The sequence below is a fragment of the Scylla paramamosain genome, chromosome 5 (genome assembly GCF_035594125.1).
Source record: "Scylla paramamosain isolate STU-SP2022 chromosome 5, ASM3559412v1, whole genome shotgun sequence".
NCBI lineage: Eukaryota > Metazoa > Arthropoda > Malacostraca > Decapoda > Portunidae > Scylla > Scylla paramamosain.
The window spans coordinates 14,603,428-14,615,802 of record NC_087155.1 but is presented as its reverse complement, the minus strand read 5'-3'; the positions used below and the strand labels follow the sequence as shown (position 1 = coordinate 14,615,802).

At 36.7% G+C, this 12,375-nt stretch overlaps 2 protein-coding genes across 3 annotated transcripts in view; one reads left to right on the top strand and one right to left on the bottom strand.

The window, feature by feature from the left end:
- LOC135100945 (ATP-binding cassette sub-family C member 4-like) overlaps positions 1 to 2,035 on the top strand; it is a 44,065-nt gene extending 42,030 nt beyond the window's left edge. Inside the window, exons 29-31 of the mRNA XM_064004564.1 lie at positions 45 to 174; positions 759 to 869; positions 1,300 to 2,035. Of these exons, the coding sequence (XP_063860634.1) occupies positions 45 to 174; positions 759 to 869; positions 1,300 to 1,353 (295 nt within the window). The 3' untranslated portion in view covers positions 1,354 to 2,035. The remainder of the gene's footprint in view (positions 1 to 44; positions 175 to 758; positions 870 to 1,299) is intronic.
- Positions 2,036 to 4,050: 2,015 nt separating this feature from the next.
- On the bottom strand, positions 4,051 to 11,743 carry LOC135100568 (venom allergen 5-like). 2 transcript variants are annotated; one of them, XM_064003579.1, is made up of 7 exons: positions 11,611 to 11,743; positions 8,819 to 9,103; positions 8,354 to 8,441; positions 8,072 to 8,210; positions 7,691 to 7,920; positions 4,582 to 4,845; positions 4,051 to 4,339 (listed from the first exon to the last, which is right to left on the bottom strand). In XM_064003579.1, the coding sequence occupies exons 2-7, from the start codon at positions 9,095 to 9,097 to the stop codon at positions 4,323 to 4,325; spliced, it is 1,017 nt and encodes a 338-aa protein (XP_063859649.1). In that variant the 5' UTR covers positions 9,098 to 9,103; positions 11,611 to 11,743; the 3' UTR covers positions 4,051 to 4,322. The 2 variants fall into 2 exon arrangements, with proteins under 2 accessions (XP_063859649.1, XP_063859648.1); XM_064003578.1 differs by lacking the exon at positions 11,611 to 11,743 and adding an exon at positions 9,453 to 9,599.
- Positions 11,744 to 12,375: the final 632 nt, after the last annotated feature.

The following is a 12,375-nucleotide window of genomic DNA, read 5'->3' as shown; positions in this document are numbered from 1 at the left end:
CCATACTAAAGTGTTCCATGTCCATGACATATCAAACTTTTCAGGACTGATGAGCTGATTCAGGAACTTATCCGCACCAAGTTCCATGACTGTACAGTGCTGACTGTTGCTCATCGACTGCAGACCATTATAGACAGTGACCGTGTTATGGTGCTTCAGGCTGGCCACCTCAAAGTAGGTATCCTTTTACTCACTCAGCTGGAAATCTGTTGCTTATTTTTTATTGTAGTCACTCCCAAGTGTCACTTTTAAATATATGTTAGTGGTGATATTTTCTTCTTTCTTCTCTTCTATAACTTTCTCATATCAACCACATAATTACTACAAGTGGCCAGCTCTTTCAAAAAGTATATTTTACTGTTTTGTCTCATTTTGTGCAATTTTGAAATTTTAAGTGATTGGAAGAGTGTAGTGTTTATTTAGGAGACAAAATATGGCCCATTTTGATACTCTTTGTAGCCAGAGCATCATCTGTTTCTCTAATTTTTCTGCACCATAATGTCATTTAAATGCATAGAAGCCAATGCATATATAAATCTGTTTACAATATATTATTTTGTGTAACCCAAATACTAAGGCATGACTTTTATATAATTATTAAGGATTAGAGCTTTATGAAAAAACAGCATTGGAGCACTTAAATAGCTCAACATTGGGGGAGGACAGTCAAGACTGACCAACATTCAGCAAGATCTTGGTAATCACCATGGGTCTGGTGGTACATATCACTAATTGCCTTCATTTGATCCATTCAACAGGAGTTTGATGAGCCACACATTTTGCTGCAGAACAAGAATTCATTGTTCTTCAACATGGTCCAGCAGATGGGACAGAACACCAGCCACCAGTTGCAGCAGATTGCAGAATATGTAAGTTTTCTTGTGATAAATGAACCAAAATGAATCTTGCATTGTATCAAACATAATTAGGGAATTAATCATCAGTTTGTTTCTTGAGAATGTGTGTATGTGTGTGTGTAGTTACCTAGTTGTTGTGTGCACAATCCCTGAGCAGCATTTACATTGTCTTTCCTCTGTATCTATATTTGTCCAGTTTTGCTTTAGTTATACATTTGTTGTCCCCATCACCCATTTTGGTCTATTCCAGATATTTCTATACGGGAAGCTGTACTTTGTCACTGAAATATCTCCCCTTCAACTTTTCTTGTGTCTTCTGAAATATCCAGCTTCTTTCTGTTCCATCAATAACAGATCCTTTCTATCTATTTATTTATCTTTTTTCTTCTAATGTTATTTATTTATTTATTTATTTAACTAGTTAGTTTTTTATTTCTTCCAGGCCTATCTACAAAAGCGAACTTCCTTGGGCAAACTGAAAGATGAGTCTCAATGAACGAACAACTGAAGCTCTTTTAACTTCAAGAAAATGCTTGAAGTTATACAAAGCCATACAGTTAAGAAACATTTACCAAATGAAAAATTTATGCACAGTATATGATTAATTATATGATATGTCATTATTTGTAAGAGTATATTCTGCATTGGCTACTGAGCATCCCTGTCTCAGGGATTCCCCTTCTGGTTTGTCACCAGCCTTTTGTCCCACAATGTATCTTTATAGATATTTATATCCTGGTTGTTCATTGATGTGCGCACACTACATGTATGGTGAGAGAGAGAGAGAGAGAGAGAGAGAGGTGGGGGGATTGATTGATTGACTGGTTGATTTGGTTTATGGCACAGAGAAAGGGAGAATAACAGCAAGAGTTGATAATTACTCAGTTAGAACCATGCAGAGAAAGGGAGAATAACAACAGGAGTTGATAGTTACTCAGTGAGAAGCATGCAGTATTGTCTATGACATAGTCATCATTGAAAAGCAAAATTACAAAAATTGAATCATGGATTACAGGGAATGAGTGCATTGCCAACACTGCATCAATGCACATATTAAATTGATTGAAGGATAGACATAAAATACATATATCCAATGACAGATGTTTTCTCACATTCACCATTCCTTTGTGTTATTTAACCCTTTACAATGTTACAACACTATAAATTAATTTCTTACATGATGTGATTTTCTTCCTAAAACATCTTTTCCTACTGTGCATTCTTTTATACACTGGCTGTGTCATGTACATGTTACATAACACACAATTTCTTTTCTAAAATATTTTTTCCTACTGTGCACTAGTGATGTGTCAGATATGCACCTCTTTATTTGCATCTGTTTCCACAGAGATTCCACAGTAAAAATGCTACCAGTATTACTATCCACTTCCACATTTTAATATAACATAAGATCCGCATCAGTATCCATAACCATATTTTCAGATAACAAAAGGTCTGCCTCTGCATCAAAGAAATGCAGAGGTTGTGGATTCATACACATGTGTGTCTGTGTGTATTTACTTAGTTGTATTGTACAGGGCACGAGCCAAAGCTCATTTTGTCCTGTCTCCATAACCATATTTGTCCAGTTTCTCTTTAAACATGTGTACACTGTTTGCTACTACCACCCCTTCCTTCAAATCATTCTAGATTTCAATAGTTCAATAAAGGAAGCTGTATTTCTTGATGTTGCTCGAACATCCACTCTTCTTTATTTTCTTCCCTCCCTCCTCCATCTGTGGTACCAAGTCATTTCTGTCTGTTCCTTCTATATTGTTTACTGATTTGTACATTGTTATCAGGTCTCCTCTTTCTCTTCTCTCTTAAAGTGTTGGTAATCCCATCTCTGTGTTGTGTGTGTGTGTGTGTGTGTGTGTGTGTGTGTGTGTGTGTGTGTGTGTGTGTGTGTGTGTGTGTGTGTGTGTGTGTGTGATTCACCTACAGTCATCTGCTGGTTACCCAGCCAGCCGTTACCCTATAGAAAGAGCTCAGAGCTCGTACTGACTGATCTTTGGGTAGGACTGAGACCACTCACACACCAGGACAGCAAGGTCACAACCCCTCGGGTTACATCCCATATCTACTTGCTGCTAGGTGAACAGGGGCTACACATTAAGAGGCTTGCCCGTTTGCATTGCTGCTCCAAGGATTTGAACTGGGGCCTTCTTGCTTGTGAGCCGAGAGTGCTAACCAATGCACTACGCATGTGTAAGGACAAATGAGGGAGACTGATTGAGAGTGTGAAGGATACTGAACATAAATTTTTTCCTTATTTTATGTCTTTTCTGTCTTTTCTATTGTTTTTCTTTTCTCTCTTGCTCTCCTCTGTGGAACTTTATGTTACATATATAATGTACTATGTATCACTGGTATGTATCCACATCTGCAACAGCAGATATGGAGATTAAAGAAATCTGCAGCCGCATTCACAAATATTGATATTTCAACACTCGGAATGTTATCCGCAATCACATTTTATGAGAGATGGATATCCAGCTCTACCTTCTCATTCACAGAGCTCTAAGATTTAGTATCCAATACATCACTGCTGTGCACAACTGTCCATGTCATATACCCCTCCAAGTGCCCAATTATTTGAAAAAATTCATGCACTATAGGGTGTGCCATGCACCCAGGTTGACAATTATTGATTTATACAATGAAGGGATCTAACCCTAATCCTGAATGAATCTAACCCTAACCCAGCCATCATATGAAAACACTAATGTTATTTCAATATTATCTTTATATATATCTGAGTGATATTTAGATGTGGAAATATTTTAAGTCAGTGGATCTGTTGTCTTGCTCACTGCACAACCTATTCTGCTCTAGTGGAAAGATGTATCAGAGATTGGAGGGGAGGGAAAGGAGGAAAGCTGCTGCCTTTCTATAAATATTACTTATTTTCTTGACATCTCAATTAAAGTAGGTACAGTATTGTCAGTTATGTAGATGACAGTACTTTATGTATTGGGGACACTTGAAAAAAGTTCCTAATTAGAGGAACATTTTGATTCAATAAAAGAAGAATTTGATATCGCAAGTTTGTGTGTAGGGTCTTCTACTCAAGGGTTAGGGGGGGTGCAGCACCTTGCCACCTTGCATTGTCAATAGGTATAAATAAAACTTTCATTCATATTCTTTTAAGGAGATTCAGTTGGTAGTGGTCAGGAAAGTTAAACCAAAAAGATTAATTTTATGCTACATTTTATGTTATATTGAACACACTCCTGTGTCTCCTAATTGTAGAAGAAAAGGTTGATATTTTCCTGTTATTTGACATCATTTTGCATGGAGATGTGATTTTTTGGTGTTTAAGTGACTGATGGCAGTGTCAGCATTATCTTGTGCTAATGTGGATGGCAGGATGGTGCTGGCATTCAGACATCAAGGAGAATGACTCCATGTTACTTGACTTGGCCGATGCATGACATCACAGGAAAGCAACGAACTGGTCACAGGTCACTTGGCCCCATAGTCTGTGGGTGAGGGTCAAGGTATGTTACATTCTGGCTACACGATCCCTGGTCCTGCTACTGAAATCTATAGACATGATTCTCTCTCTCTCTCTCTCTCTCTCTCTCTCTCTCTCTCTCTCTCTCTCTCTCTCTCTCTCTCTCTCTCTCTCTCTCTCTCTCTCTCTCTCTCTAAAATAAATGAATAAATAAATAAAAAGACAGTACACAGTACTTTGCTGACTGCCAGCCCACTCTCCACCTACCATAATCATTATAGGAGTATTCATATTCCGGATCAAACTGAGGAAATTGAGGAAGAGGAAATGGAGGTCGAGGAAACCGTAAGCCACTGCTTGGAGGAGGTGGACGAGGAGGAAGTGGAGGTCGAGGAAACCATGATCCACTGCCTAGAGGTGGAGGTGAAGGAGGAAGTGGAAGTCGAGGAAACCGTGATCCACTGCCTGGAGGTGGAGGTGGAGGAGGAAGTGGAGGTCGAGGGAGTCGTGAGCCACTGCCTTCCATATTGGCTGGAGAAGGAAAAGGAGGAAGCAGTTAAGGTACATAAGTTATACAGATACACAAGCCACAACAGACCATGTGGTCCTCATGAGATGACCTAGTTTTAGTACTACTGAAAAAGTAATAGAAGAAAAGGACAGCAAAGTCCATCCGGCATAAGGTGTACATACATAAAACAGATTGGAACTATATCTTGCAAGGTCAAGGAGGTAAAAACCCGTCAGAAATTCTATAGGTAAGAGTGAAAATAGATGAAAAGAGGTGCTACATCACCTGGAGGCAAGAAAGGTATTTGCTAACCAACTACAGATCTGAGACAAAATATTTATCTTTAAATGTATATTCAAATGATCTTACAATAAAGTCAATTACTCTCCACTTTATGACATCTAAACACTGCTGACTATGTTTTAAGTTGCTTGATAGTGACTTCAAAATTTCTCTCTCTATGCTTTAGAGTTGGGTACCATTATTGCTTTGCTTTCTCATTTCAATATCCAATATGAAACACTGTACACTTACTCATGTTAAAATTCATTTGCCAAGTTTGCCAATACTTTGAGAACTTATCTAGATTGTTTAACATTTCTTTTGACTCATTCGGTTAGGTAGTACAATATTCAGAATTTTCACATCATCAGTAAACTTTACTGTTGTACCTGTAAGACCCTCATCTTTGTTGTTTATACATAGAAGCTATAGAAAGGATGAGTCTTAAAACTGATCCCTGTGGCACCCAACTGGTTACACTGGTGGGTAGTTCATTGGATACTTTTCCATTTATTATGATTCTGTTTATGGTTATTAAGCCAATTTTCAATCAATGTCAGCACGCTGCCTTTTACTTCATGAGATTTAGTCAATGAATGTTTATGGGGGACCAAGTCAAATGCCTTTTGAAAATCAAGATATCAAGAAAATCACTGCCTTACTCTTGTCATATATTGTTTAAGAATATCATAGAGGTTTAAGAAGTTTGTTGCAAAAGCTGTAATGGGATTTACAAGTTTATCTCTTATGAATGTTTATAAGTTTAACCTCAGTTTTGCATAAAACTGAGGTTAAGCTAACTGAACGCTGGTTACTAGGTAGAGGTTAAATTTCCTTTGCTTTAATATCGATGTCATATTAGCGAGTTTCTACTCATCAGGCATGATAGCAGACTGCAAGGGCTTATTGAACAGTAATAAGAAACCACCAAACTTCAATGCACAAGATGTCATCGGCTGTTGTTTCCATCAGTGCTTTCAACTAGCCTGTAGGTAACAAATCGTTAGTGTGGATGCACCTTGGCCAGCGAGGTCATGGAAAGCATCATTACAAAGAAACTTAGTAGGAGGCATGAAATAGTCGGAGGATGGAGCAGAGGGACGAACCGTCTCAGCATCATCCAAAGTTTAAGCAGTTTAAGAGTTCAACTTTAGATATAGAAAAGGCAGTGGTACCATCACGTTAAAACAGGTGGAAGAGAAGAAAAGTTGTTAGAGATGTTTTTTGGCTAGGTGCCAGAAGTCACATGGGGAGACAGAGCTAGAAGTATTTTGACATTTTCTATTGAGTTGATGTAGGAAATTACAAGTTTTTCATTTACTGCTGATAAATTGATTTGTAATAATTCAATGCCAAGTTGTGAACACTATGGGATTCTCATTATTATTATTATTATTATTATTATTATTATCATTATTATTATTATTATTATTAATTTATTTATTTATTATTTTATTTATTTATTTTTCTTTTTTTCTTTACGGAAGGGATGAACCTGTGTGTACCTATTATTTTTGTGACAATCAGCGGTCAGTCCATCAGTCAGGTTTAAATATTTAATTATATATATATATATATATATATATATATATATATATATATATATATATATATATATATATATATATATATATATATATATATATATATATATATATATATTTCTTTTTTTCTTTTTTTCTTTTCTTTTTATAGCAGCAGTGTTCTTCACCTGGATTTTTTTTTTTACCAATGAGCGAGTCCACTTGTGAAATTTTAAAAGTAGCGGTCTATGCGAAACTCGTTTGAATGTGGCATCTCCACACTATTCAGTGTTAATTACTTTAATTTACACTTAAAAAATAAGAACACGAGTGGTGGTGGTTTAGCTATTATGTTGATCAAGTATGTGTGCTCAGTAGTGCAGGAAATCACTTTGCAGTTGCCACACACACACACACACACACACACACACACACACACACACACACACAGTGATTATATAGATACTTCTATAACAGATCTATGTAACTATAGATGGGGCACATATTAATGCCAGGAAGGGAATCAACGAAAGTTTTGATATTTACATAACTAATTTTCTAAGCCTATGTATTTAACAAGCACTTTTGATAGTCCATTTATAACTCGAGGTATTAATAGTTATTGTTGTTGTTGTTGTTGTTGTTGTTGTTGTTGTTGTTATTATTATTATTATTATTATTACTATTATTATTATTATTATTATTATCATCATCATCATCGTCATAATCATTAGCGTCATTATCTATATATATTTATCATTACTCGATAGGTATTCGTGTGTTTCCCTCTCATCTTATTTAATAACCAAGTTGATAGTAATATTGGCCTACAACACGTCAACTTGCACGTCAAAATTTACATAAGTTCTTTCTTAAAGTTAAGTCTGTAATAGGCTCGGCTCAGTGGACAGCTGGCATGGTTTCACTATTGTACTTGCATGTGTGATTTTAAATTTATAAAAGGCAAAAAACAGGTGTATCAGTATTGACACTCTCTCTCTCTCTCTCTCTCTCTCTCTCTCTCTCTCTCTCTCTCTCTCTCTCTCTCTCTCATACTCACCACAAAGCCCGTCATACATCTTGGAGCAGGAGGTACCATCGGGGCAGGAAGAGCACGGTTCACCTTTTTCATACATAGGGCTGCTAATGTAGTTGCCTGTAGGACCGTAGTTACAGGTGTAGAGTTTCGTTATCATGCTGCCTTCCCTATACGTGGAGAGGCCGCAGCCGATGCGTGACGTACTCGCCCACACCACCTGCGTGTAGTGGCCCGTCATCGCCCCGGTCCCGCTGAGATTAGAATAAGGAAGCTTAGATCTGTACGTTACGAGGCTGCATGCAGATATATTTCATTGCCGTTTATAGGTAAATAAATTTATGTGGTCTTTGTGTATAACCTGTCACGCCTCACAGGAAGCATGGCTTGAGGATTCGTACTCACCGGAAGGAATCAACGACGTCTGCTGGGAAGTCACCCACTTCGTCATACCAACCATAAATGGCGGCGCGCCAGTCAGGGTCATGATCGTTATATCCTGATCGGCTGTACTGATAGAGATTCTGACCCACGTTGAACCTGTCTGTGGGGAAGAAAAGCATAAAATAAGCAAGACTACTGTCCATCTCCAGTTATCCAACCCTCACAATACTGTGAGGACCGAGATCCTAGTGTTTGTTCTCGGTTTGTGTTCTTGCCCTTGTACATACATGTGTGTATACTCACCTACACGGCGACAGTCGGAACATTCGTGGTTGAAGTCACACTGATCGGCGTGCCGTTGAGCTACAGCAGCCAGTTCCTCGTCCCACTCCTGCCGGGGAACACTCGTGATGATGTGATGTTCTGGTTACCTTGTAATTATTGTCTGTTTCCCATATGTGAGAGCGTTCCAGTGTGTATGTGATTATCTTCGTTTTCTGCCCCTTAATTTTTTTTTTAACTTATTGCGATACATTACATTTAAAAATATAAACACGTTCGTCAGCCAGTAATGATCTCGTTATTTTGATCAGTGTCTAGATATTCTCCCATTTTAACACCTGTGTGAAAATTGGTTTGTTGAGTAGTAAAATTTTGTGTTGAAGTTGCAAGGTGTTAGAGTTCAGGCAAAGACACTCGAAGAAACATGATCTTCAGCGACCGCGGGTTGCTTTGCTATACAAGTCTATTTCTTAAATTAACACTTACCAAAGCCATCATGTTGGCACCAGGAGGCTGCGGCCCGGGTGCTCCTCTACCCTCCTCTCCGCGAGCCACTTGTGCCCGAAGTTTGTTATGCAATTCCACAATCAGGTTGATATCTTCCGGACTCACTCCTCTGGGCCCGACCTCAGGCCCACAGCGAGGGCCTCGCCCACGATGCTTGCACATGGTATGTTCGCGAGTAATCCTGCAGTAATCCGTCGCTTGCACCGCAACCCAACTAGACAGTGCAACTGCCATCAGGAGACACAATCTGGACGCCATCGTCAACTGGAATATTAAAGAAACATGTGAGGAGAGGAAATACAATGTGCACTGAAGTTTGGCAGAGCTGGAGGCAACAAATACACTAACCCAGAAACAGTCATACCTATATCTAGTCTTGTCCCCATCATTCATTAGTCGGACAGGACCGCCATTAAGGACGCCAAGAACTTTTTGATATGACCACTCGGCCTACAAGTTCTCCTATTTTGACAAGATTTTATTTATTTGTTTTTTTTTATTTATTTATTTAATAATTTATTTTTTATTTATTTATTTATTTATTTTTTTTTTTTTTGTATGTGTGTGTCATTTGAAGTCTTGTAATTGGGAAAAAAGCAAAGTTGTGCCTTACTTGACTGCCGCACGAAGGCAGTCGCGGTGAAGCTCGGTCTGCTTGTCCGTCCCCCTTCAGGAGTTGATGCTTTTTTGCGAGGTCTACAACCTTGAAGACCTTGCTTGTTTGGTGGTGCCAGGGCAGCGTCACACATTATATAGTATCAGAGAGGTATTGGCGCCAGTCTGCGCATGCGCAAGTTACTACCGTGACAGATGCGACAGTAACCATCAGTCTAATCAAAATCTTTGTCTGAGCTCAGGATTCATTTTAATCCGTTTGTTTTGGATTATACGTATATTTCAAGAGGTGCAATCGCTAGTATGTAGATAATAAAGTACATTCATTTTGTCTATGTGCGTGTCGTTGATGCCGAGTGTGGGAATGAAATTAATATAGTCCGAAGCGGAATGGTTGATGATCCGGGCTTTCTTTAGCAAAATGATGATGATGATGATGATGATGATAATAATAATAATAATAATAATAATAATAATAATAATAATAATAATAATAATGATAATAATAATAATAACAATAGTAATAATAATTTTTTTATGTATGTAATGGTAGCAGTAGTAGTAGTAGTAGTAGTAGTAGTAGTGGTGGTAGTAGTAATAATAATGTTAATACTAATGATAATAATAATAATAACAACAACAAACAAACAAACAAACAAACAAACAAAAATATACGCATAAAAAAATAATAAAGCTTTGAGTCATCCTGATATCAAAGCAGATACATGAAGCTGATAATAGCGGTGTCTGAAGCCACAATATCTCTCTAGTTCTTGATGTATTACGTACCCTCAGACACCTTGTAAATTTTGGGTTTTTTGTACAGCATGTCATGCGTTTTACGAGTCACGGGCATCAATCAGTAAGTTAACACTCACAAGATTACAATACGTTGATAAACATGAACTTTTTTTTTCTTTTTTTTCTTGGCAATGATGCATCAGAGTGGTAAAGAGAATACTCTTATACAACAGAACGTGACGATTTCAGTACAGGTGAGTCGATTCACACACATTTTTTATAGCACGAATTCGGTTTAGATATAATTGAATATACACATACCCAGCGATACACATTCGTGAGTAATAAGGGAAGTTTTCGATTTTTTCTTATTTTTTTCTGCATTTCTAGTATTTTAGCATCTATATATAAAGCTAGGATTAGTAATTATAGGTAAACTGTAGGAACTAGTATTGCTATTTTACCATATAAATAGATTTAAGGATAGAATAGTGCAATTCAACAGATCAAATCCCCTAATAACTTTTTTGACATTGTTTCTTTATTTTTTTTATTTTACTTAATTAATTAATTTATTTATTTATTTCTTACACGATTTCTGTTTACATGATGCCTGCAAGTCTCTATAATATATCGTGTAAACTGTATAAACTGGGAGTCACATTATTGTATGTTACGCCAAGGTTGGTGGATTGCAAACTCGTGCTGCAAGTTGGGAGTTTATTGTTTCATAAGATCGAGTTTGCATATTCAGTGAAGTTGTACGTACATGATCAGAAATGAAAGGAAACATTCTTCTCTCGTGTCGATGGTAAAGTGATGTTTTCTCAGTCATCATAAACATCGGTCAGAATACTCTAGGGAAAAGTCGATGTATTTATTAAGTTATTTAGTTATGTAGTCAGTTATTCAGCTAATTAGTTAGGTAGTTTTCTTCTTCCTCTTCTTTTTTTTTCTTCTTATTTTGCTTTTTTTTTCTTCTTCTTCTAATGATAATTATTAATTTATTTTACTATTTAATTTCTCTTTTGGAGGGGAATTCAACAGTGGTGCTACCATTATAGGACTTCCGTGGAGAGACTGATCGTAATTCGACATCTCTCTTAATTGTAATGTAATGGGTGCCTTTGATATGAATGTAGCAAGAAGTAATGACAGTAATATTCAAGAAGTAATGGCAGTAATGTTCACCTCAGCTACGCTCGTAGTGGTGTGGGAAATATCGTCTTATCACTTGTATAAATGAATACATACATCAATACATATGTAAATGACGGGAAATAACTGTGGTAACATTACTACATGGTTGTGATGACAAAAAAAAAAAAAAAATGTTAGATTATTTATTGAAATTATTATATAGCTGATTGATTGTATATGAGTCTATGAAATAAGTGTCCGACAGTCCGACTCACTCATTCCGGGGTTCGAGTCTCACAGACGGCTGAGCGAGGAGGCAAGACAACCTGCCCCAGAGAACAGTTACCACTGAACTGTACACCTCAGTGCCTCCACCATAGCGGGCAGGACTAGCTGAGGCTCGCTGTCCCATAGGTAAATATATACTCTGATGACACCACTGGTCAGCAAGTAGGATAGGCTGGGTAACTTGTAGGGTGGCGTGAGTAAACACTGTTCCAGAGTTGAGCTAAAAATACAACTAACATCTACCGCATTACATCGAACACAGTAAATCAGGCATTATTATAAACTCATTACGTTCACTGGGTGATTTCAGCCAGGCTGGAGTGTTTTTTTTTTTTCTTTTGTGAGCATTACCAAGAATCCTGTATTGATAAAGCAGCAGAGCCAATGCCATTACTCGTTGTAAACCTTAAGGCTGTGGAAAGTTGATCCGAGCGAACTTTGATATGAAAATCGGAATATATATATATATATATATATATATATATATATATATATATATATATATATATATATATATATATATATATATATATATATATATATTTAGTAGATCATAAACTTCACTATATTTTCTTTCGGTATATTGCATTATTATTTTTGCCCAATATATATATATATATATATATATATATATATATATATATATATATATATATATATATATATATATATATATATATATATATATATATATATATATATATATATATATATATATATATATATATATATATAAAGAGAGAGAGAGAGAG